The sequence below is a fragment of the Canis aureus genome, chromosome 29 (assembly GCF_053574225.1).
Source record: "Canis aureus isolate CA01 chromosome 29, VMU_Caureus_v.1.0, whole genome shotgun sequence".
In the NCBI taxonomy this organism is placed as follows: domain Eukaryota; kingdom Metazoa; phylum Chordata; class Mammalia; order Carnivora; family Canidae; genus Canis; species Canis aureus.
In genome coordinates, this window is record NC_135639.1 from 19,465,180 (window position 1) to 19,491,105 (window position 25,926).

The 25,926-nt window shown below is 49.9% G+C and overlaps 1 protein-coding gene across 1 annotated transcript in view; it reads left to right on the forward strand.

Moving 5' to 3' along the window:
- The window catches only part of LOC144301118 (uncharacterized), a 33,806-nt gene extending 12,456 nt beyond the window's left edge, over positions 1-21,350 (forward strand). Inside the window, exons 3-6 of the mRNA XM_077877661.1 lie at positions 6,743-6,916; positions 7,987-8,050; positions 17,903-18,076; positions 21,217-21,350. Of these exons, the coding sequence (XP_077733787.1) occupies positions 6,743-6,916; positions 7,987-8,050; positions 17,903-18,065 (401 nt within the window). The 3' untranslated portion in view covers positions 18,066-18,076; positions 21,217-21,350. The remainder of the gene's footprint in view (positions 1-6,742; positions 6,917-7,986; positions 8,051-17,902; positions 18,077-21,216) is intronic.
- The last annotated feature ends 4,576 nt before the right edge of the window (positions 21,351-25,926 follow it).

A 25,926-nucleotide genomic window follows, 5' to 3' on the forward strand; every position in this document is an offset into this window, starting at 1 on the left:
TTGTTATTATCACTTGCATAACTTGTGTGATATATATATATATATATATATATATACACACACATATGTACACACACATACATATATATAAATATTTACATATATATGGCTTGGTCCCAAGGACAGGGGTATTGTGAGGCTGCACATGCATTCCTGTGACATATATAGCCATAAAAACAGAGGCAAGAAAAGAAAAGAGAATGTCTGCTGGTTAATAACCAGCTCTGAAAGCCCTTGTGCTGTGTGATCTTCTCTATCTTCAAAAGTGGGGGAGTTAAAGGAAACACTGATGCAGGAAAGGGTAAGATGTTTATAGGTCCAGCACAGAGTCCATCCCCCCTCCCCCTCCACAAAGTGCCCCCATGGGTTAGATGGTGATAGAGCTAGAAGTGACTCAGGTTTGTCCTATCTTTTGAGCCAGGAGCTTCTGGGAAGGAATCAGAACAGTTCATTCATTTATTCAGTGAGTACTTGGTGAGTGAGGCTATGTGACAGTCACAGACCTAAGCCCAGGGATGCAGCAGTGGGCAGAGAAGATCTAAACAAAACAGCAGACAAACAAATGAAATCTCATAATCAGAGGGCTACATTCTACTGGAGGTTGGTAGACAACTAAGCAAAATGAGTAAGACTTGTGGTATGTGGGATAGTGGTAAATGCCATGGAAAAAAATCTGGCCAAGAAGGGTTTTAGGAATTATTGGGATGGTTGCAATTTTAAATAGGGAAGGTCTGGAAGAGCAGATAACATTTGTAAAGACTCAGAAGTGCAAGAGAAAGCCCTCCAGCCCTCCAGGAGGGGAGAAGAGTAAATGCAAAGACCTGGAGCTGAAAGCAAGGACCACTGCAAGGAGGGCTGTGGGACTGGAATGAAGTAGTTAAGACCAGTGGTCCCCAACAGGGGGTGAGTTTGCTCCCCTAGTTGGCCCCAGGACAGTGTCTGAAGACATTATTTGTTGTCAGAACTTGTGGTGGGTACTACTAGTGTCCAGGGATGCTGTCCTCCGCTGCTTCCCCAAGAATTATCCAGCCCTGAAGATGGCTAGGGCCAAATCTGAGAAACTCTGGTTGAGATGAGTTGCAGGAGATCATGTCTGGGAAATAAGGAGCAGAGGGTTAGAGGCTGGGGTTGATCATGGGGAGGGAGAATAGCCATGTAAAGACTTGGCTCTAAACCGGATGGGAAACCATTGGTTGTAGATTAAATATAAAGACAATGTGTAGCCAATGGTCCTTGATCTTGGTTCCAGGTGCTGGTTCCCTTTGGCTTCCTCAACGTGGCCACCACACGGGCTGAAAAGTGGAAAACAGGTCATCTCCAGTCATTAAGTAAGACTGAATCAGCATGTAGAAACCCTGCTTTGCTAGGAAATCTGGATTATGTGAGAATAGCCCAGCATTAGTTGCTAGGAACCCTGAGAAGTCCTGACTTCAAGAAAGTGAGCCTTCCACCAAGTATTTAGACTGGTTGTAGAGCAAGGCCAGTGTTGGATGTCAGTCTTGCCTTCTAAAATTTTTAATGTCTTGAGGGATGAGGGGGAGGGGAGAAAATTAACACTTCTCCTCCACTGAGACCTGGAAGATTCATGCAGGTCCTGCTGAGTACACAGGGCTTGCTGGGAGCTGAGGTTAGAGCGGTGAATGAACAGATGTGTGTGAGGAAGGGAGTCTGGGCTGGGAGATGATGTACCCAGACCCCACAACGTGATGAGATACTCGTAGTCACAGATGAGCATGGGCACTGATGGGAGGGTGGAGTTCAGTCTTGGGTGGGAGTGGGACCAGAGAGGTGGTGTTTAGGCCATGGAAGATGAAGGAGCTCAGGAGGTGCAGTTATGGGGGACAAGCACCAGTAGCAGAGGGCAGAGTGAGCCAGTGTTTTCAGGAGCTCAATTTTCTGTAGCTTTCTTGGTCTCATTCTGTAGATTCTTATGCAGGGCTCCTCAGGTCCTACTGCTTGCCTTTTACACAGGGCCCAGGGCTCTGTGGACCAGGGATTTCTCCAACAATCGACTACACATTGAAAGGCAAGGTTGAAGCATCCAGCCTCCAAGAGAAACGCACCCAAATGCTGCTGCTTTGAAGGGCAAAACCAGAGGAGGCTGGCCTGCTGAGCACGGCCACCCTGAGGGCAAGGGTCCCCAGCCTTGAGAGACCTGAACAGCACAGGGCAGGGGGTGTGGTGGTGAAGTTGCAGATTTCTGGATCCTGTCACAGACCCTTTGGACCTTGCACTCACTCTTAAGGAGGCCTCCATCTGGAGATCCTGGAGATCCAGAGCCCAGTGGAATCTCTATAACCCAGACATTCCTCTCTTGGCCACGCTGCCCTCCCCTCTTACCCCTGGAATCTCAATAGGAAGAGAGTCCCACCAGTGTTCCATTTGCTCATTTTAATAATAAGTGGTTGCCTTTTATTGAACACTTATTGAGTGCAGGGCTCTGTGCTGAGCACTTTATGTTTATTATCTGCCTTCATGCCTCATGACAATTCGGTAAAGAAGGGAAAATTCCTGTAAGGAAACTGTGGCATAGCAGTCAGGGCAGAAGTGGGAGTGGATATAGCATAGTCTTGCTTGATCCCAAACCCAAACTCTTAATTTCTCTGCACCATGTCCCTCCTGACACTGCCCTGGACATGTCTATTGCTTGTCTCTATAGCCAGATTACAAACTATTTAGGGCAAAAATTGGATCTTAGGTTGCTTGTATTCCTCAGAGAGAATTGCCTTAAATTAACAGGGATTGCCTTCTCAGAAAGAGCTAAGCCAGAGCTTTCTCTGGACCTTTTTCCAGGCCTGCAGACCCCCAGCTCCTTAGATAGCAGCTCCTCCTTTCTCCTCCCAGGCAGAGTCAGCCCCCTCCCAGTTCCCGGGGTTCTAATTCCTCTGCTCTGCAGCACTTGCCAGAAGGGTCTTGTATCTGAGTTCTCAGCCTGCCCCTCCTTTTGACGCATTCCTCCTGGGCTGTGAGCTCCTGCAAATAGTGAGGCCAACTTCTGGCCATCTGTCCCACAAAGCAGCACAGAGTAGGCTCAGTGAATTCAAGGGGTGCTGATTGATAGCATTCTGATTCTAGATCTCTGCAGACATAGACCATGGACTGTCGTCGTCATCGTCGTCTTCTTCTTCTTCTTCTTCATTTTTATTTTTAAAAAAGATTTTAAAGTAATCTCTGCACACAACATAAGGCTCAAACTGAACCCCGAGATCAAGAGCTACACACTCTTGACTGAGCCAGCCAAGTTCCCCTTCTTCTTTAAACCACATTTATTTTTATTTGACTTATTTTTATTGGGCACCTACTATGTTCTAGGCTGTTCTAGGCGCTGGCTCAAGTGCTAGGAATTCATTAGTAAATGATAAATGAGTTCCCTGCTGTCATGGACCTTCCTGGTAGTGGGGAAGAGAGGTAACAACACATGGATATCTCAGCAAAGCCAGCCTCTGTGGTCGGGGTTGGAGAGAAGGGAGAGTAAGCAGAGCAGGAGCCAGACTGGCCTTTCTGAGGAGCTGGCGTTTGAACTGATGACGAGATGATTAAAATGAGCCAGCCATGTATGAATCAGGGAAAGAACATTCCAGGTCTAAAGGCCAGGACCAATGTGGCTTGTTTGAGTGTTCACGGATGCCGCTATGGCTGGAACTTAGTGAGCAAGAGAGAGAGGTAGAATAGACTTGGTTGGAAGTTCAAAATGGGTCTTTCTGAGCTAAAAGCAAATTGTCAGCAGGACCGTGTTCCTTCTGGAAGCTGTTTTTTTACCCTTGCCAGCGCCTAGAGTCTGTCTGCCTCCCTTGACTACTGGTTCCCTTCCTCCATCTTCAGAGCCAGCAAGGGTGGGCTCAGTCCTTCTCACACTGAGTACCTCTGACTCTCTGGCCTCCCTCTTTCACTTATAAGGCCCCTTGTGTTGACATCAGGTTCAGGATAATCTCCTCACCTCAAAATTCTTTTTTTTTTTTTTTTTAAGATTTTATTTATTTATTCCTGTGAGACACACAGAGAGAGGCAGAGGCAGAGGCAGAAGGAGAAGCACACTCCCTGCAGGGAGCCTGATGCGGGACTCCATCCCAGGACCCCGGGATCACGACCTGAACCAAAGGCAGATGCTCAACCACTGAGCCACCCAGGTGCCCCTCACCTCAAAATTCTTGATGTAATCATATCTAGAAAGTTCCTTTTGCCATAAAGTTCGCATACTCACAGATTCCATCTTTAGAAGGGCATCCCACCACCAGCATGAACGTGACAGGACTCTTGATTTTGTCCCCTAAATATGCTCTTCCTCTATCTCCCCTGTCTCAGAATATGGCACCCCCATTTATCTATCCCAAACCTGGGGTCTTCCTTGATTCTTCTTTCCCTTGTGTCTCACCCCTGCCACATCTGATGCATCCAAGTCATGTCTGTCCACTTCTCTCAGCTTCATCTCTTACTACTGGTCCAAGTCCCCACCACCTCCCACCTGGACCCTGGCAGTGACCCCCCATCTGATCTCTGCTTCTTCTCTTGCCTCTCGAAGTAGCTGATGATCTTTCATCATCACCTTGCTTAAAACTCTCCAACGGCTTCCCATCTCACAGTTAAATCCAGTTTTTTTCACCAGGGTTTGTAAGATGTTGCATAATCTGAGAGGCTTCCAGATTATCTCCTATCCCTCTTTCTTGACTCCTAAGGTAAAACATAAGCTGGGACTATTTGCAATTATTTTCTACCCAAAACAGCAATGATGCCTTCTATTCATTGACTCTCCTCCTTTGCTCCAAGTTAAGTATTCAATCCTAAAGCAACCCAAGAGAAGCAGGTCAGGATTGGATTCCAACAATGATTTTACTTGAAATAACAGAACATAACCACTAATAACTGTCCTTCTGCTCCTCTATCCAAGTACTCTAGACCTTTCCTGCAGACCCTGATCGAGGGGCTGTGAACTATAAGAACAGTGCCTGATATACCAGGACCTTAGCACTGGCCATGGGGAGTGAGGCTCTAGGGAGAAAATCCAAGTCTTCAGGAGATTTCAACAATAAGGAAAGTGGTGCCAGTGAAGCCTCTTGCAGGAAGCTCTCCCTGATTGCTTTGGCTCACAGAGCTCTACCTATCTCTCCACACTTACAGTTTGTTTCATTTACTTCCCAACAGGCTTTACAGAAGGCATTATCATTTCACGCATGTATTTCACACATAGCATGTGAGCTCCTTGAGGGAAAGAGATTTTTTTGTTTGGTTTTATACTGCTGAATTCTGAGTATCTAAAAAGGGCCTGGCACAAGGTAGAAACAGGAAGTATTAGTTGGGCGACTATATCCTTCTAGCCACCCACAGATGCTAGAGTCAGTCCTGGCCAGGCCCTGTCCTGGCTTCCAGGGATGCAGATGTGACCCATACCATTGCTTGCCCTCTGAGTTTATAGGGGAGACAGACAGACCCACATATTCACTGCGTGCAACTAAAGAAAGGTGGTGGCCATGAGCAGGGAGACTGGACCTGTTTGTTGGAAGGGGAGAAGGGTACAGAAGGAAGTTAGTAAGGCAGTTGTGTGGTCCCTAGTGGGACGGGCGGCTGTGGGGGATAGAGAGCCACCACTGGGCAAGAGTTTGGGAGCCCAACTGGCTGAATGTGAATCCTCCCCCGCCACTCTCTAGCTGTGTGATCTTGCCCAGTTATTTAATCTTGAGAAAAATGCAGCTTTCAAAACCCGCTGCAGAGATTCTGATCTAGCAGGTCCAGGCTGGCTAGAAGCCTGTGTTTTTTGTTTAGTCTGTTTTGTTTTTTACAAGCATCTCATGATTTATTATAGGTTGCCCATAGACTATACCTTGAAAAATAGTCACCTGCAGAGAGAGAAGGTCAAGCCAATCAGCAAACTGGAGGGTCAGGCTTGCATCTCAGTGACATTTACCAGTTTGAGATCATAAATTGTCATTCAGAGTTAGACATTATACTACCTACTAAGCACTATGGAGGAGGTTTCAGGACAGTGGCCAAGGAGAATATCCAACAGGCCTTGTCTCCTCAGATCAGACTAGGACACTCCCCAAGGGCAGATACTGAAGCAGTCTGCAAATGTGCATTAATTGACTGATGGATTTTCTAGCTAATCCCTACCCAGCCCTCCTGAACCCTACACAGAGGTTCTGGATGGGTCACATGAACTCCAGCCAGGGCCAGGTTGGTATGGGTGTCTAGGAGGTAAGTGCCCAGCTCTGGTGTCTTCGCTGCTTGACTTGAACCAAGACTTCACTGCCAAGAACCCTGAGAAACCAGATGCAAGTAAGTCCTTGGGAGATGTGAGTGAACTTTCTGAGCTTCAGCTGAAATGCAAGGTCTGAGTGTTACCAGGGTATTCTTCATTTATTCATTTCATAAACATGTAAGCATCCGTCAGCTGCCATGGTAGCCTGGAGATATAGGCATGAAATGAGTGTCTGTCCGTAGTGGGGTTATATTCTAGAGAGAAATTAGATAAAAGCAAATAAAACATATAAATTTAAGTCAGAGGGTAATAATGACAGAAAGACCATAAAAGAAAGTAATAGGACAGAGAGCAGGGGCGGGATTCCTTTTTCAGTTAGAGCAATCAGAAAAGGCTTCTATAAGGAGATGACGTTTATCCTAAACCTGGATGAAGGGGAGCTAGCCATGTAGAGTCTGAGGGAAGTATGTTTCAAGTGTGAGGTACAGCATGTGCAAAGGCCCTGAGCTGGGAAAGTGCTCCAAATGTAATACACACTGTCCTCTACAGGGTCCTCAGCAAGGGGTCATTTGGCCTCTGAGTGGCTGTCTGCACTGTCTGGGGCCCATGGCTCTCATCTCATGGACAGTGTAAGTTATGACATCATGGCTATAGCTATGGCAAACATTGATGGAGAACCTCATGCCAACCTCTTCTCATCTGAACCTCATGAACACTCCTCAGGTAGGTACAACTACTCTATGTGGGAAATTTTACTGAGATTCAGAGTGAAGCAAGTTGTTCAGGACACTTATCAAATAGAAGAATGAGGATTCAAATCTAGGGCAAACCCTACAGCCTTGGACTCATAATGGGTGTGTGGCATTGTTAATCTCTCTAAAGCAGGAACTTCTGGGCCTAATGGTTCCTGCCTCTCCTTAGGCCATTAAAATGGTCCCAGGGTCTGCTGGGCACTGGTCCTCATGCTGAGCCACCCCTCTGGCATGTAGCTAGCTGAGGGCTATGGTCTGGGGGTGGTGAGCCAAATCGACCCGGCTGGAAACCATCCTTCCAGGCAACTCCTTCTAGAAGGAAGTCCTGGCCCAGAGCTGTGTTCTCTTCCAAGCCTGCCCCCTCCATGGCCCCAGACGTCCGCTTGAGTCAGCCCGAGGCCTGTGTGGGGGCGTCCTCTGTACTTCTGCAACATCCTGTGTTCTGCCTTCTGCATACCTACTTTCCATTCCCAGGGAATCCCTCCCATTAGGGTTTGTTTTTACACCCTGGAGCTGACTAGCTCCCCCAGGGTCACCCAGAGCCACTCCTGCCTCACAGAGTTAGTCTCCTACCTCCAGAGAGACTGGAGGAGCTTCCCAAGGTGTCCACTTCTGCTCCTTCTTCAGCCTAGACTGTTAGGACCTTCTCTTCCAGAGAACCTCCCTGCTGTCTCTGCTCCTTGAGTGCCTGTTCCCCTTGCTGCCTGAGCCCTGAGAGTGGATGTCTGTTGTGTTTGTCTGGCATCTTTTCTGCTCTTTCCTCTGATGACAGCACTCCCTTGTCTCTAGGGAGCCACCCCTCCTCCACTCCTTGAGATTAGATGGGGTCTCTAAGCACCTCGTGCCCTTTCTCCTGGCCATCGTGATTGGCCCAGGGATGGGCATGTGACCCAAAGTAGGCAGGCCAATCAGAATCCTTGCTTGGGATTGTATATGGAACATGGGGAGAAAAACCTCTTGGTCTTTCCCTTGGGTTTGCTAAATGGGCATGATGCAAGCCAGGCTGGGATTATCTCCATGCATCCCTTCTCCTGTTACCAGATGGAAGCTATCTGTCTGCAGTGGGAGAAAATGAAGCCAACAGACAAAGAGAAGCACAGAAGATGTGAGTTGCTCATTATTTGAGTTTTTTGGAGTCCCTAGACCTGGCCCCACCTCAATTAATGAGCCAGATTTACTTATTTACTTATTATTTACTCACTACTTACTTCTGCTTGAACTAGTTTGAATTTGGTTTCTGGCACTTGCAACCAAGAGTCCAAACAAGTACAAGATTCTTTCTTACACTATCATATGCAAAGTGTCTTTTTGGGAGCCTGTGCTTCTGTCTTCTCATGTAGATGGCAATCTCCTTCAGAGCTGGAGTTATTTCTTTCTTTAAAAACGTTTATGGTGGGGGCGCCTGGGTGTCTCAGTCAATTGAACATCTGGCTCTTGATTTCAGATCAGGTCATGATCTCAGGGTTGGGGATTAAGCCCTGTATTGGGCTCTGTGCTTGCACTCAGTGTGAGGTCTGCTTGTCCTTCTCCCTCTGCTCCTCCTGCCCCCTGCCCCCACTCTGCTTTCTCTCAAATAAATAAATAAAATCGTTTTAAAAAGAGTTTATTGCATATTTTTATATAAAAGGACATAGGCAACAGATAAAACATAATAATAAAATGAACACTCGTAACCTGCTATGTGGCCTAAGAACTAGAGTATGACTCAGACATGACCCTGTCTGTGGGCTGCCCCCCATCCATAACCTGTCTGCCCCTAGGGGTAACAACTGTCCTAAATTTTATGCTTAGTATTCTCTTGCTCTAAAACAATTTTAGGACACATTTATATGACCTCCTTAGAACAAAGTTCTTTAGCTTTGATTGTTTTTAAGCTTTAGAAAAAATGGTTTAATATATGAAACTCGCTTTTTTTAAAACACACCATTTGTTTCTAAGATTCATCCATCTTCCTGCACGTAACTATACTTCATCTATTTTTACTACTGCATAATACTACCTTATAGGTACAGACCACAATTCACAATTTTTCCCCTCTCCTGGTCATGGACATCTGGCTTTTTGATAATTTTACTATTATAAACAATGTTTCTTTGAACATCTTTGTACTTGTCTTTCACATTGGTGCAAGAGTTCCGAGGGTGTATGCCTAGGAGAGGAATTCATTGCTAGGTTATCAGTGTGTGCAAGTTCAACCATACAAGATAGTCCCAAATCGTTTTCTAAAGTGATTGTACTTGCTTATCCTCCCCCACCACCTTGCCACTGCCAACATCCCAACCAACTTGGTGACCTACTTCTGTCTCCTCAGCTGAACCTAGAAGGGTTTTGGACTTGTATGATCAAAAATGGTTCACTTAGAGCACCTGGGTGGCTCAGTTGGTTAAACATCTGCCTTCAGCTCAGATCATGATCCCAGGGTTGTGGGATCGAGCCCCACGTCGGGCTCCCTGCTCAGCTCAGCTTCTCCCTATCCCTCTGCCTGCCACTCCTCCAGCTTGTGCTCTCTCTCTCTCTGTCAAACAAATAAATAAATAAAATCTTCTTAAGAAATGGTGCATTTACTGATTGTCTTCAATAGTAGAGTGGATGGATAGATGGCATGAAAGACAGACATAGTTGGAAGCTGGAGAAAACGTAGAGATCATCTTCATTCAGAGAGGTAAACTACTGGCAACTCCACCATCTCAGATGATCAGTGCTGAGCAGAGATCTCTCTCTGGGCTTCTCTGGGCCAATGTCCTGGGACCCTCCTGGAGGCCTTCGTGATTGCCTGATTCTGACCCTCAGTGCTCAGCAAGCTCTTTACAGACACAAACTTCTAGTATGGACCTGCTCTGGGGAACTCGTGCCTGGCACTGCCCACCTTGGAGCATTCCAGAAGGAGCTTTTCAAATGTCTGTTCAGGCATGTCCCATGAGCCCGGGAGGGGACTTTGAAAACCCAATCCCTTGGGAATCCTATCTATGAATAATACCCCCTACATCCAGACGGGCCCTGATGTCCATTTCAAAGCACTCAGGTTTCCTTGCCCAACTTTACTCTAACTTTTTTCTTAAAATTTGTTTTTTTATAGGCAAGTCTTAGTACCATGGTAGAACTTTCTCACTGTTTTCAGCCACCCCCAAAATTCTTCATCTTAACACATACACACGTACACACGTGAGCGTGTGCACACACATACACACATCCACACACCCTCTCAGAGCATGCATTCCTCACTTCAAGTCCAAGGCCTACAAAAAGAGTTTTCTGTTGAAGGTCAGCAGCTCTGATTGCATTTCTTTATTTAGCACATTGTTTTTGCTGAAGCTGATTCCATTACCTTTGAGTTCACGGAAGTGGAGCCCATTAGAAGAGTCGGCAGTCAAGAGGCTCCCAAACAGGCTGAGAGATGCTAAACTTAGGTTCATTTGGCTACTGTGGTTTATTGACAGAGACTTCTCTCTCTCTCTCTCTCTCTCTCTCTCTCTCTCCCAATTTTAATGGAGCCTGCTTTATATTTTCCTGCTTTATAGCCACCAACCTGTTTAGAGTGGGAAGAAAGGAAACTTGGGGCTTCAGTCCCAGATGTCAACACGCACTCTTATCTCTGCCTTTAAATTCCCTACTCCTCCAGCAAGTGACCTACTTCCCATGGCCCTAACATGGCTCAGCAACACCCACATCCGGGCCTCAGGCTGGCCCAGGCAGGCATGCCGAAGAGGCAGCACTGTGTCTGGTCCTGGTGGAGGGGGTTATAAGATCTGACCGTTGACTGGTCTCTTGGCTTCTGACCTGTGCGTGTCCTTCACCCATCTTGATTGCCAGAGCCTGTGTGTCTGTGGAGGCAACTACTGCCTTCTCTGGCACCTGCTTCCTCCCTGTGGGCCCTGCCTATACTACTCTCGCCTATGGTTCCAGTCCTCCCTGTGGCTCAGAGTAGAACTAGGACACTGGCTTTGTCCTGGGGCCAGCTCTCTCATCTACAGAGCGGGAGTGGAAACATCCACCACGCCACGGAAGGTGGGCTGACACTTTATGCACAAATTGTCAGGCGCCTTAAGATTGGTGAAGATGAATCATTCGGACAATGTGTTGGGTTGACATCGTGAAGGGGATGCCGTCAGGGCCAGCTAGGGGTATGACTGGGAAGGGAGTTGGTCCAACGACTCCAAGCAACAATTTGTCAATATTTATTTAAACAAGGGGGGAAAAACATGTAATTATCTTTTGAGCTAGAAATTCCACGTCTAGGAATTTATCTGATGGAAACACCAAAGACCTACATGTGAAAGTGTTTGTTGTGACATGGTTTGTATTAGCCCAAACCTGGGAGTTATCTCAATACCTATTTTTCTATCGGATACAGCTGCGTAGCCACTAAAGAAAGCATGAAATCGTATTCACAGACTCATATGAAATGATTTTCATGAAATATTGTTTGGTGAAAAGATGGTACAATTATCCTATCTTCATACTTGAAAGTAGTATATGGTCTATATATGTCTACATATGCTGACAATATTTCTAGACAAAGATGAACAGGTAACAGAGAATATTTTATAGGGTTGAAAATGAGGTGGAGGAGCAGTTACTTCTTGCTGTGTGCTCTTGTACTCTGAAGTCTTTGTCATGGGTAGGTACAAGTTACACACAATTTGAAATATTAAAATGAATGTAGGCTGTTTTTTATTCTAATTACTCACAGGCTTTTATTTCTGGAACACTTACATGTCCACAGGTAGTGGCTCTGACAATGACCTTTTTAAGAATGGAGAGACATGATACACATTAGGAAACCGAGAGAAGGATGTGGGATCCCCAAAGTTTGCCCCTTCCCACACCCAAACCAAAGCTGCTAGTCTCCTGTGGCTTTAAGCCCAGGAAAGGACCCTCCCCAGGTCCCTGTCACCACCACCCTATCTCCTAACCCTGGCCACACATCTGGCCACCCACTGGCATCCCTTCTCAGGCTCCCAATTCTATGTTGAGTATCACTTGGTGGATGCCAGGCCTCGGGCTCAGTGCTTCACATGTGTTAGTGTCAAGGTATTTGCTTTCTGCCTCCCTGCATCCCCACAGCTGGCACAGTGGGCCAGGTCTCCATAGCTTCCTCAGCTTTTGCCCCACTTCAGTCCACTCTTCACACAGCTGCCTGAGCCATCTTTCTAAGCCATAAGTCATAACAGTTATTGCCCTGCTTGAGCACTGGGTGTTATTCTATATGTTGGCAAATTGAACACCAATAAAAAAATAAATTTATAAAACAACAACAACAACAACAAAACCTTCCTATGGCTTCCTGTTGCCATACAATCCAGACTCATTACCATGGCTGAGACCCAGCATGACCTGGCCCCTGCCTCCCTCCTTTCCTCACCTCTCCCACTGCCCCTCACTCTTACTGCTCCAGTCACACTGGCTTTCTTCCCATTCCTTGAAGACGCCCAAGCATATTCCTGCCCCAAGGCCTCTGCATTTGCCATTCTCTCTAAATGGACACCTCTTTAGCTCTTTGCATACTTGCCCCTCATCATTCGGTTCTCTGCTCAGTGTTTCCAGTGTGTTCTAGGGAAACAGGGCACCGCTCCCCTAAATCCACCAACCAATCCATCCTATACCGATTTATTTTCTTATAGCATTTATCAGTGATGGCAGCAACCTTTGTAATTTGTTTGGGATCTTCTCCATAGAATTTCAATGCCATTCCTGTCTCTATGTCCATGGTGCTCTAACCGGTGCTTGGAGCATGGTGTGACTGCTGCCAGTGTTTCCGAAGTGGGTGGGTGCAGTACCTGGCACATTGCAGGTTCTCAGTGTTGGTGGAATCTCTGCTACTTACTTGCTGTGTGGCCTCAGGAAAATCACAATTTCTGCAGCTGTGAAATGGAGCAGGCTGGGAGTACGCAAGCAAACAGAGGACCTCTCTGAGCAGAGTGTTTTGGTTTTTTTCTCTGAGTCTATTATTCTAAAGAAGTTGCGTAGAAACGCAGACTCTGATTTTCCAGCTGGGGCCGTTTTCAGCCCACCTTCCTGCTCTGGGAAGCAGCACATGTGCCTAGGAGACTCTCCCGGGAGGGAGGGTTAGCCTGGAAAATATCCCAATGCCCAGGGGGAGTGGGGAGGCGTCTCTGGGGGTGTAGAACTATCTCTTGGAAAAGAATGTGGAAAGAAAGACTGGGGGAAAGGAACTCAGGCTTAAGGGAGGTAGTGTCCGCTGAGCCCTCCGACAATGTGTGATGCTCACGGTGGGGACACAGAAAGAATGAAAGATGAACATGACTATTATTATTACTGTTGCTAGGTCCTGGGCACTTCTGTGAAGGGAGGAAGCATTTCGAACTGCATTTTCACAGTTCTCTGCCTCATTTCGCCTTCACGACAGCTTTTGGGGCAGGTACTTTTATGAACCCTGCTTGGAGCCAAAGAAACTAAGGCAGAGAGGGAGGCTTGCTGCAGAGCCAGGATTCAATGCATTCAGACTCTTCCAATTTTGAGATTTCTTGGAGCTTCCCAGTCTTCTTTGCTTTCACTCAGCCCAACCTGTTTCCTCCCAGTTACCAGCAGGAGAACAACCACTCTGAAATGAGCGGAGCTGTTGGCTTGCTTTGGAGGGAACAGGGCTTGGGAGAGGAAGGAGCCTCCAAGGCCCGGGTTTGCAGGAGACTCCTGAGGTGCACCCCAGGGGCCTCCAGGTAAGGGAGAGAGTGAGCCAGGGCCAGACCCCCAAGGACCGCCTTTCCAGCTTTGAGGCAAGGTGGCTAAATCTCCACACAGCTTACAAGAGGCCCTGGAGGAAGCGGGACCTTTGGAAGGGGTGCGGCCCCTGAGAACAGAGACAGCTGCCCAAAGCAGGCTCCCACAGGCTGGGAACTGCGGCCTTCTGGGGCTGGATCCTCTGGCCCTCTCCTGACTCTCTAGGGGTGGGGCCAGGCCTCAGGTCACAACCTTCCAGCTGGGGGACAGGCCCAGCCTGTAGGTTTTTCCTCTAGAGCCAAGTCTTAGGGGCCATGCCTGACTCAGAACCACACCTGGAGCTTGGGCCTGCCGCCTATAGGGGTGACATTCTCCACCCTGACTCACTCCTTTCCCCAGAAGGACACACGCAGCCTCAACCATTACTGCTAGTCCTTCGGGATAAACACTCGAGGTCAAATCCTTTGTTCAAAGTCTGCAGGGAGCTGACATGACATGTCTCATACCTTCATGGGAATTTATCCACTCAAGGGTGTGTGGGAGCAGATGTACTGTTCCAGGGGCTGTAAGGGACTGGGAGTGGCCCCTGAAGAGGACACCGGGGAATACACTAGAGAAACAGGTCCCAGTCAGGCCTGGGGCCAGGCCGGAAGAACAGGTGGTGGAACCTGGAGGCAAAAAGGGAACGGAATTAGGTGCTTTTTCATTAGATCATTAGGTTTTAGGCAACACCACTGCTGGAGTTAGTCTGCTTTAAAAACCGGATGGAAGCAGTGCTATCAGGGTTTGGTGCTCTGGGAAGGGCCACCTGGGGTCTGCACGTGTCTTCCCCCTCCCCCAGCCCCAGCTCCGGCCCCCTTCCCAGCACCTCCCTCCCAACCAAGGTTCCGGAGTGGCCACCCACAGAGCAGCCTCAGGGCTGGGCGCTGAGTCATAAGGCTGTGGTGCCTGCCAGGGGGGGCCAGGGTGGCAGATGGCTTGATGTGGGCGTGACTGACGGGAGGGCAGATGGGAGGGGGCAGTGACCCCGGGGCCCAGCAGGGAGGGATCTGAGGAAGTGACCTGGGAGGTGGGCCGAGCCCTGCAATGAGCTTTCCTTTCCTGTGTGTCCTTCCTCCCGTTTTCCAGGGATGCTGTTCTCCTGGGGCAGCCGGCGTGGCCAGGTAGGGGTGGAAAGTGACCCCGAGGGGCTAAGGGCCGAGACCCAGGGCTTCCGCACCACCGGCCTGACCCGGCTGGTCCAACCGTGGGAGGCAGAGCCTGGCTGTGTTTATCCAGGCGGGCGCTTCCGGAGCAGATGGGCGCCTGTCAGTGCTGCCAGCCAGGAACTGGGCTGACGTCCTCTCACTGCCAAGTGGCAGGTGACTCGGGGGCCTGGAGGGGAACATGTGTTTGGTTTGGCTGTTTATTAGGGGAGGGCTCTCCGGGCTGAGAGCTGCCTGCACACCTGAGGGAACCCAGCCCCAGCTAGCGTAGGACACGGTGCCGACTCTGACCCAAAGACGCTGGGCCCTTCTGGTTCCCGAGAGCTGGGTGTCGTGGGAAGGGGGCTCCAGGGTCTCCCTGGAAGCCGCTGTTGAACTCTGCTTTATTAATCTTGGTTCCTAGGGCTGCCATAACAAAGTACTACGGATTGGGGGCTTAAGCAACCCAGATGCATGCTCCCACAGTTCTGGAGGCTGGAAGGCCCAGATCAAGGGGGGGCCAGGTCAATGCCCTAGGGAGACACTGTTCCATGCCTCTCTCCTGGCTTCTGGACATTGTCAGCCACCTTGCAGGGTCCTGGCTTGTAGATACATCATCTGTCCTCCGCCCCCCTCTTCATTCACTTGGCCTCCTCCCCTCCATGGCTCCTGTGTCTGTTCTTTTTGGAAAGGACATCGGTCATTGGATTAAGGGCCTCTGCCCCTCCAGTAGGACCTCAGTTTAACTTAACTGTATCTGCGACGACCCTCTTGAGGACCTAATAAAGTCGCATTCTGAGGTGCTGGGGAGGACACTATTCAGCCCGGGAACTTGGGTTGCTCTCCTGCCTCCCTCCTATTCCTGTCTTTAACGTTTCCTCCCTCTCTGCCACTTCCTCGTGCCCAGGCCTGAGCTAGCAGAAAGGGTAAGGTTGCTGCTGTCCCCAGCCTGACTCTGGAGCTGCAGCTGTTAATTAGAAAGAAAGCACTCTAGAGAGGCAGGGTTGTTTTGTTTTGTTTTTTAATATTTTATTTACTTATTTGACACACAAAATGAGAGAGCATGAGCGTGGGGGAGTAGCAGGGGCAGAGAGAGAAGCAGGCTCCCCACTGAGCAGGGAACCTGACTCTGGGCTCAACCCCAGAACCCCAGGATCGTGACCTGAGCCAAAGGCGGATGTCCAACCCACTGAGCCACCTAGGCACCCAGAGGCCGGAATTATTTTGCTGATATGCTCTTCCCCATTAAGAGGCAATCAACTTACAACTGTGATTTTTTAATCCATTTTGGGGCTTCAGAAGCTTTTGGGAATCTGAGAGAAAGTTTTGGACTCCCACTCAGGATAAATGCACGTACAAGCACAGCTCTTTGGGTGGTGACACAGCCTTCCAGTGCCCTTCTGCCCGCAGGTTCCAGGGAGTGCCCTCTTAGGGCTAAGGAATGCCTGCCCTGGAGCCAAAAGAAGCCCCAGCTCCACAGCATCCTAAAGCTTGGGAGTTCAGGGGTTGTCAGACTAGTCAAGGACCAAAGAGGATTTCTTCACATTGGGTCATTATCAGTGTGTGTGTGTGTGTGTGTGTGTGTGTGTGTGTGAACACCCTGGTGTGCGCATGCCTTGCATGCTCTGGGGTAGGGTAGGCATCACTGGGGGGGACGTAAGAAAAGGAGGAGAGTCTGATGTGGTGTGAACATGTATTTTTCTCTTGTCTCAGTAGCCACCACACTGGAGACACTGTTGAGTAGAGGCCCAGCCCTGGCATGGCTCTCTAAGATGTATTATTAAATGGGAGGGTGTGGGGAGTTGAAGCATAATGCACCTAACATTATCCTGCTTGTGTAAAAACACCCACACTGTGTGTATGTATATCTATAGCATAAATATATATATATACACACTTGTACAGAGACCTTCCAAAGTATAAATAGAAAACAGTGGCTTCTTCTGGGGAGGGGTCTAGCCCTGGAGGCATCAAAGGAGCACTTTCCTTGATGCTCCCTATGTTTTAGTATGGTTTGACTTTTCCAGTAAGAATGTATTAAAATGTTAATTGTGTGTTAAGTAAGTTAACAGCTTTTCAAAGAAAGGCTCTTGATATTTTTGGGCTTCAGATCCCTTTGAAAAGCTTGTGAAAACCATGGACCTGCTCTCCACCTGTGCACCTGCCCACTATAAGAACCCCAGGCTAGGGGATCCCTGGGTGGCTCAGGGGTTTAGCACCTGCCTTTGGCCCAGGGCATGATTCTGGAGTCCCACATCCAGCTCCCTGCATGGAACCTGCTTCTCCCTTCTCCCTCTGCCTGTGTCTCTGCCTCTCCCTCTCTCTCTCTGTCTCTCATGAATAAATAAAATCTTTAAAAAAAAAAAGAAAGAAAGAAAAGAACCCCAGGCTGGAGGGAAGACCAGTCCGCTGGTCCTGAAACTGACCCAGCTCCTTCCCCTGGAGGAGCCCACCTCCTTCTACAGCCAGGCCCCAGGGATGTCCTGCCCCCCTCTCCCCACTTCACACCCAGCGCCCAGCAAATTCTAGCCTAACTGTCCTTTGGGCCAGTGGTTCTCAAACTGGAGGTGATGGAATCACCCCGGGGGCTTGTTAAAGTGGATTGCTAGAGCTCCCGCACACCTAGGGTGCGGTCTGAGATTTCCTTTTCTAACAAGTGTCCAGGTAACCTGATATGATGGATCCTCCTGCTAGACTTTGGGAACCGCTGCTGTAGGTAAAGGGCATTAGTTGTGCCTTTTAGGGTTCACCTGGAATGCAAATGGGGGCTTCAGTGGGGAACAAAAGCTTGTACCCTCTCCTGTGTGGTGGTGAGGAGAAAGGACAGTATCCCTGGGAATTGCTTGGGGGCAGGGAGAAGGGGGAAATCTTCTACTCTTCGGGGTTAGGACTAAGAGGTGCCTGCGCCAGAAGACCTGTGATTGTCTCAGTAGAAGGGGATCGTGCGGCCCAGGGCTCCACTCCTTTGTGTCCCATCAGCCTGTGCCTCCCTTCTGCACTGAGACAGAAGGTGGAGCTGCAAAGGCAAGGATAGGAGGGGTAAGAGGTAAGGGAAGGGCTCTGCAGCCCCTGCGCTTCCCTCTACTCTCTTCCAGGCCCCGAGGTTCTGGTGAATTGAGAGAGAGGGTCTTACCCACCCGCCTCCCCTCAAGGAACTTGACTGAACAAATCAGTGCCCCTGGCACTTGGCTCAGCACCTGGCACGCAATCAGCGCCCAGCACCTGGCACGCAACCAGCGCCCAGCACCTGTGCACTGAAGGATAGAAAGGTAGAGGCTCAGCCCCACCCAGCATGCGGGAGGACCAAAGCGGGAAGAAGGGGAAGGTTTCCTGGGGTGATTTTCCACTGCTTCCCTTTCTGTGTCTTACCCTCCAGCAAGTCCCAGTTCTCCCCTACTCCATGGGGAGCAGCGGTGGTGTTTGTGTTTTTTTCCCCTACAGTGAATGTGTCCCACCCTGGGGGTGGTTTAAGGGAGGACTCACAGCCCCAGTGAATTAAACCCCAGGGATGGAATGTGGAGCCTCAGGGCTAGTGGAGTTGTGCAAGGTCAGCTTCAGGAGCAGTGGGTTCTTGGAGGCCTTTCCACCCCAGTCCACATAGACCAGCCCTCTGGAATCTCTCTTTGGGCCTCAGTGGGAGTCCTAAAGATGCAGGTTTCCCGGGGGCTCGCTTTGGGGGAAGTGTTGCAGGTGCCACCACTGCGGGGGCAGGGAGTGGTGGGGGGGCTGGGCTGTGTGTGAGGCGCTTCTCGGGATGAGCTCAGCTGTTGTTTGGAGCATCCTTGTCCGCAGGACTGCCCCTGGAGTGATGAAAGAGGGCCAGCTGGCCAAATCCTAGCAGAGGCAGAGATAAGCGCCCTCACTGGATAGAGGGGCAGCGGCCATGGCTACCTGCCAGCTGAACCGGAGGAAGGGAGACTCCGTGAGGGGTGCAGCCTGGTAGGCCTCTGTCCCCCAGTTCCTTTCACCTGCTCATGTTACTTGAGCTCTGGCATTCAGAGAAGGGCTTGCCATGCCTTCTTCATCCTCCCATCCTCGCCACAGCACAATACAGGGAGACTGTGAACCCACTTAACGGGAAAAGAAACTGAGGGAGACAGTGTGGCTCAGGAGCTTGCTCTGGCTTCCACGGCCTGACTGCCTTTCTTTCCTGACCATTCCTCCCATTGCAGTTAGATTCCCAGTCCTCAAGGTCTGGCCTTCCTTGTCCTCTCAGGCCTCTTTCCGACCGTGTCCCCACGCCCACCCCTCCCTGATCTCACGTCCTCCTGCACCTCCCGAATCTGAATCAGAGGCTCCAGCACCCTGCAGATGTGCCCCCACACTCCTTTCCCCACCTGCTGGGCATCTCCATCTGGGCATCCTGCCAGAGCTCAGCCCACTGTGCCCAAGCCCACCAGCTCTCCAGACTTCTCTCTGTTGATAGCACCCCTGTTCGTGGCCACCCACGTCCCGAGGCCTCTCTCTTTTGCCTCCATCCAGAACACACAGGGCTTTGTGGCACGACAGACACAGATGGGGCAGTGACATCCCACTTAAAACTCTTCTGGTTGGGGATCCCTGGGTGGCTCAGCAGTTGAGTGCCTGCCTTCGGCCCAGGGTGTGATCCTGGAGACCCGAGATCGAGTCCGGTGTCGGGCTCCCTGCATGGAGCCTGCTTCTCCCTCTGCCTGTGTCTCTGCCTCTCTCTCTCTCTCTCTCTCTCTCTCTGTCTCTCATGAATAAATAACTAAAACCTTAAAAAAAAAAAAACTCTCTGGTTGCGAGCCACAGAATATTCCTACTGGAACTGCTGTGATTGATAACAGACCAAACTGAGCCAGTGTCTGACACAGCTGAACCCAGCCATTCAAATAGTAGCATCATGGGACGTCTGGGTGGCTCAGCGGTTGGGCGTCTGCCTTTGGCTCAGGGCCTGATCCTGGATTCCCGGGATCGAGTCCTGCATCGGGCTCCTTGCTTGGAGCCTGCTTCTCCTCCCTCTGCCTCTCTTTCTATGTCTCTCATGAATAAATAAGTAAAGCCTTTAAAAACAAACAACAATGAAATGAATGGCAGCATCAGGTCCTTCAGCTCAGCACACACCCAGTACTGGCTCTGCCCTTAGTCCCACGGGGGGAGGGGGGGGGGGTGGGAGCAAAATGGCCATTACCTGCTGTCTACACTCTCTAGGACAGGAAGGAGGAGGCCAGGGTGTCTTTGTGAGAGGGGCAGCAGGGAGATCACAAAGTGTAAGAGGCAGACAGGCGCCAGTCCTTAGGGCCCTTCCTTCTCCCCTTGCAGGGCCCCAGGAGTCTGTGCATGTCCACCTCCTCCAGGAAGCCCAAAAGCCCTCCCTGCCCCACTGGTCCAGTCTCACCAGTTTTCCCAGCTCTCTGTGGCAATGAGCTAGAATGAGAGATATGTGAGCATTGCAACATCCTCTCTTTGCCCTCGAGGAACTGGGAAGATAGCATCTATATGGACTCCACAAGAGGGTTAGCAATCCAGATGGTGGGCAAGAGTACCAGGTGAGGACTGAGGGGAGGTGATGGGAGGTGTGGATGGCCGAGGCTAGAGGGTGGGGCATCAGGGAAGTGTGCACATCCTTGGTGCAGTATATTGAAATGACAATCGAGACAAGAAGACCTTGCCTGTGCCCACCAGTCCCAGACACCCAGGCCCTTTGTGGGGGAAGGAAGCTTAGCCTCACAATGCAGCCCAATGCAGACCACTCATCCCCTGCTCCCACCTGGATTGGGGTTGGAGCTGGGGTCTAGGGATAGTGGTTGGGATCAACAGTATTCTATTATGGGTTTCCATGAACAAATATTGACTGGGTACCTGCTTCGGGACCCAGTGAATGCAACAGGCAAATTATTCATTTACCAATGGATTTTTTGAGCATCTGTTACTGGGTTCAAGGCTCCATAGAAGGGAAGGAGCTCAAAGTAAAATGAAATGCTTGGTTCCAGAAACCACATTAGCCTAGGTTTTTGTTTTTCCACTTTTAATTATTGATGACAGCAGCTTCAGTACAGATATCAGAGAGCTGCTTCCTGCTCTCAGTCATGAAAATTTTGGTTTGGCCTGGCTTTTAACTAGAATTATTCCCTCTGATTTTCCCTACAAAGAGTTTTGGTTTTTTTGTTTTGTTTAAGATTTTATTCTTTTTTTTTATTTTTTTATTTAATTTTTTTTTTAGGATTTTATTCTTAAGTAATCTCTACACTCAGTGTGGGGCTTGAACTCATCACCCCGAGATCAATAGTTGGGTGCTCCACAGGCTTAGCCAGCCAGGTGCCCCTAAAGAGTTCTGAATTATATGACTAAATGTGCTTGTAAAATTTGGAGGGCAGATACAGTCAGCTTTCATCAGCTTCTTTCTCTCTCTTTTTTAAGTAACATATTTCTTTCTCTTTTATTTCAGAAAAGAATCAACAAGAAAGTTTAAAAATGATCCAGATAACCCCTGGTTCTTGCTTCTTTTAAATGCATATGGAGAAGAGTTGAAATGCTATAGAAAAACAAGGATGTGAAGTAAAACTCTCTCTTTGCTTCCCTCCCCCGTTCCACTTCCTCTTCCTAAAGCCTTGTGCCATTCACGGTTTCTTACATATCTCTCCGGAAAAGGTTTAACGCATTTGTCAGCATCATAAATGCATTATGTATATCCTATTCTTAGAAGAAGGTTCTCCCAGAAGTTAGGAGAGGTTGCTCTCTCTGCCCGATGGTAGTTCATTTTTATGGGGTTTTCTCCTGTCCTGTCCTAACTGCATTTAAGAACCAGTCCAAGGAACCAGGTGTCCTGTGTAGCCCAGCCTTGGGCTAACTGGGTGACATCAGCAAGTCACTTCACCTCACTGAGGCTCAGTTTTCTCATGGTGAAAATGGGGATTCTGGTGGGGGTGTCTTGGTAGTGTGCCTGCAGCAAGGCCTGGTTAGCTGGGAGGCGTGCCATGCATATCAGAGCATTCTCTTAGCCCCTTTTGTAAGGAGGCAGAGCTGCCAGTTCTAAATAAATGTTACAGAAGGGCCTGTCAGCAGTTGCCCCTCAGAATGACCTGTCACTTCATTTCCCGGCTGCAGGAAGAAGAGCGTGGGAGTCTCCTGACAGGAGATGACGGGGTCACACGAATTCCTCACCCTCAGTGTTGGCTCCCACCCCAGGTGCTCAATTGATCCGACTCTGGAAGGCTAGACCCATCTGTCCTTGGCTGGGAAGGAATCCCTGCTAACAGCTGGCCAGGCCCCTGATATATGGCCCCTGTCACCCTCCCCCTCTGCTTGCTCTGATCTCAGGTTTTAAGATCTCTGTGACCCCTGCTTCAGGGGGCAAACGGCTCACAGGAAAGGTCTCTAACATCCTCTGGGGGCCAGAAGGTGACTTGGCTGTTGTCAGCAAAACTGCGTGCAGGCCCAGGAAGGCAGAAGGAAGGGCGACATTTCAGCCTGTGATGGGGGACTGTGATGATGGCAGAGGGGGACAGAAGCCCTTTGTGGTGTGCTAGGAAGCATCGGCCACAGCACTGCTCCTTTGCAGGTGTGGCATCCTTGGCCCTCCCAAATGCACTCCCACTTTGCAGATGAGGACCCTGAGGCTCAGGCAGCTGAGCCAAGTTGCTATTCAGTGAGTGAGAGAGAGGCAGAGCCAGGACCGGAGTCTGACCACGGAGTTCAGAGCTTGTGCTCTGCCTCTGTGCCAGGCCCGGGTGGGGACCAAACTGGGCCCCCAGAACTCAAGGCCACAAAGGGGCTGCCCACTCACAGGCACCCTTCTCTCAGGGTCTGCTTTTATTAGGCCTGCTCTCTCAGTATCCTCAGTGTCTAGAACAGTGCCTGGCACACAGTATGTGCCCAGGCAATCACTGTGGAATAAAGAAGAGAATGGATAGCAAAAGTGGCTGATTAGGGAACTAGATGAACCGCCCCCCATACTCCAAGGCTGATGCTCCCTAAACTTGTCTCAGAGCCCTGTGACAGATGATGTGAGCCTAACGCCAAGCCACCAGCCACAGTTTGGAAAGGGCCATGATCCCCACTTTCTACCTCTCTTTAGCAGCCTCTTTGCCTTCAGAGTCACACCTTTCCTGCTCTGCAGCACACGGCGAGGCCTGTGGGGTCCCCAAGCCAAAGCTGCCCCTGACCAGAGGGGTGAAGACAGGGTGCCCAGCAACACGACACTAGTGTCAGGTCACACGGTGGCCCCTGCTGGCCTCCCAGGGCTGGGGGAGGAGCTGAGGGCACAGTGGGGTCAGCCCTGGTTCTGTCCTGCTGAGGCCCCAGTCCAGCTCATGGGGAGTCAGATGCCTGCAGCCCGGCCTATGAGGAGCACATATTAACAGTAAGGGCAGGAATTAAGGAGCATTTGCCACACAGTGGGCACAGGTGCCTTCCGTGAAGTTTCCTCATTTAACTCTTCCAAAACCTTAGGGGTTCAGTATTCTTATCTTCATTGTGCAGATGAGAAAACAGAGGTACCTAAAAGTTACAATCTAAACAGTTGTAAGTGGGATTTGAATCATGGTGGTTCTTTTCTTTCTTTTCTTTTTTAAAGATTTTATTTATTTATTCATGAGAGACACACAGAGAGAAGCAGAGACACAGGTGGAGGGAGAAGCAGGCTCCCTGCAGGGAGCCTGATGCAGGACTCGATCCTAGGACCTCAGGATCATACCCTGAGTCAAAGGCAGGCGCTCAGCCACTGAGCCACCCAAGTGTCCCTATAAATGGGTTTTGAACCTCAGAGCCCAGCTTCAGAGTTGTGTTTGCCTTCCCCCTGTTTGACTGCCAGCAACTACCGTCACTGTCAGGGCCAGGCCTCTGAGCAGCCTTCCCCCAGGGCTGCTTTCTTGGGCTCCTAAAGAGTGCTGTACAACCGTTGGGCCCTGCCTGTGCACCATCCAGATGAGCCACTGTCACCTCGAGCAACTGGGGGAAGAAACAGAAAGCCAGCTCTGGGGATGAGGATAGGGATGGTTAGGAAAGTCCCAGGGGAGGAGGAGAGCTGGTGGAGAATTGGCCACCCACCCAGATGACTGGAGGCAGGGTACTCTGAGCAGGGAGCAGAGTGTGCAGAGGCATGGGCACACAGGGTGTTTGGTGGAATGGGGTTCAGTTAGGGAGAGAGTGGGGCATAAAAGGGGAGAGCTTTGGGAGATAAAACTGGAAGGCTTACACGCAGAGCGTTAGGTCTGTATCCCTTCTCTAGGTGTGCAGGCTGAGACCAGTATTTCAGGCACCACGGCACCAGAGCTAGCCGATGGTAGTAGTGGGGGCCAGGCCCTGGGGGACATGCTGCACATGCACTCTGCCCCCCAGAAAATCCTGTGAGACATGGCCTCACCTTTAAGGCCTGGGAGCTTCCTACAAAGTCCTGAGCTTCCGGGTAAGAAGTCCAGCTCCTCTGCTGGAGAGAGGTGACCCTGATGGCGAGGGAGAGAAGCCCAGTCATCCCAGTGTCCGTCCCAGGCCTCATCTGTTCCCCATCTCCCTCCCACCAGCTGGATGACCCCTGGCAAGAAGAATAGAAGTGTTGGCCCAGTTGATGGTGCCCAGCAGAGTGGAGATGAGGTATCTCCATCACGCCCTGCTCATGCTGCAGCATCATGAACAAGTAAATGACTTGTCACACGCCACTGTGTTTTGGGGTGCTTTGTCACTTAACAATAGATATGGAACAGAAATTGGTCAGGAAGCTATCCTTGGAAGTGCTGAATGAAAGCACCCAATGCCAGGTGAATCACTAAGATGCTTTTCTCTTTGTCAGAGAAGCCTTTCCAGGTGGACCAGAGTGGTTCACCCAGGCCACTCCAGGCACTCTTCTTTCTGACTCACCTGTGACTGTTTCCCAAGCCCTGGCAGCAGCAGCTTTCTGGGGCTAGGGCCAAGGGACCCCATGTTGTTCCCCACCCCGCCGGGAGCCTTGGCTGGAGCTCCACACACCACGGGGCCCAGAGCGCTGCCTGACTCCCACCACTGGGCTTCATCAGGCCTTCATCCCAAGCCACGTGCTAGCAGAAAAGAAACCTTCAGAGCCAAAGTGCCTGGTTCAAAGCCTAGCTCTGCCACTTGTTCCCTATATGACCTTGAACAAATCCAGCCACCTCTCTGAGCCTCCATCTCCTTATCTGTAAAATGGGGAGAATACTACTTGACCTTGTGAAGGTAAATGAGATAACATTTCTCAAGAGCCTTACACAGTGCCTGGCATAGAAGTGCCCCCCCCCCCCCATCTATATTCTTCTCTCCTTATTTGTAAATGAAGGGAAAAATTTTAGGTTCCAGTGACCCTTCCATATGTCATATACCTAAATTCTCTTCTCCACAGGTCAAGCCTGGAGTTTGAGTATGAATCATTGTCTGTGTTGTCTGTGGCTGAACTGCCAAGGCCCCATTGCAGGTCTACTGGGTTGAGGCTAGTGAGGGAGCAAGCCCTGCTTTCAGATTTGGAGACCTGGGCTCCAGCCTGCCCCCTGCCTTCCAGCCCAGCGGCTTTGGCATGTCCTTGACCCTCTGTGCAGCGGGGGTTAGTAGTTCCTGCCCTATACTGGCAGAGTTGCTGGGAGGTTCATGGGCACCAATGGGCCCAGAAGCACTTTACCATTAGCATGGTGTCAAGCATGCACCTGGATGATGCCATTTTTAATCCTTTTTGTAGGACTTGGTTCCCTAGAGCTATGTTGTCCCAAATTAAATAAAATTTAAAACCCAGTTCCTTAATCCTCTAGCCCCATTTCAAATACTCAGTAGCAACGTGCGGCTGGTGGCTACCATATTGGATAGCACAGATAGAGAATATTTACGTCATTACGGGAAGTTCCATTGGACTGCACTGCACTAGAGTTTCCCCCAAAGGGACAACCAGTAGGAATGAGAGACAGTGATGAAGAACAAGGAAGTTTGAGCAGAAATAGGGGGGTGGCATGGATTCTTTGGATTGTTTTGCAGACCAGATTCAAGGATGGTCATCATGTTCGACTACTTCCCTGCTAATAGCCACGCTGGACAGCTTCTCTGGAAACAAAGTTTTCTCACCATGAGATTAGGGAGCACAAGGGCTGACTCCAACAGGACGTAGCCAGAGGAGGCCAAGACCACAGGGCCACGCTAAGCACTGAATACTGATTGATCCTCTGGC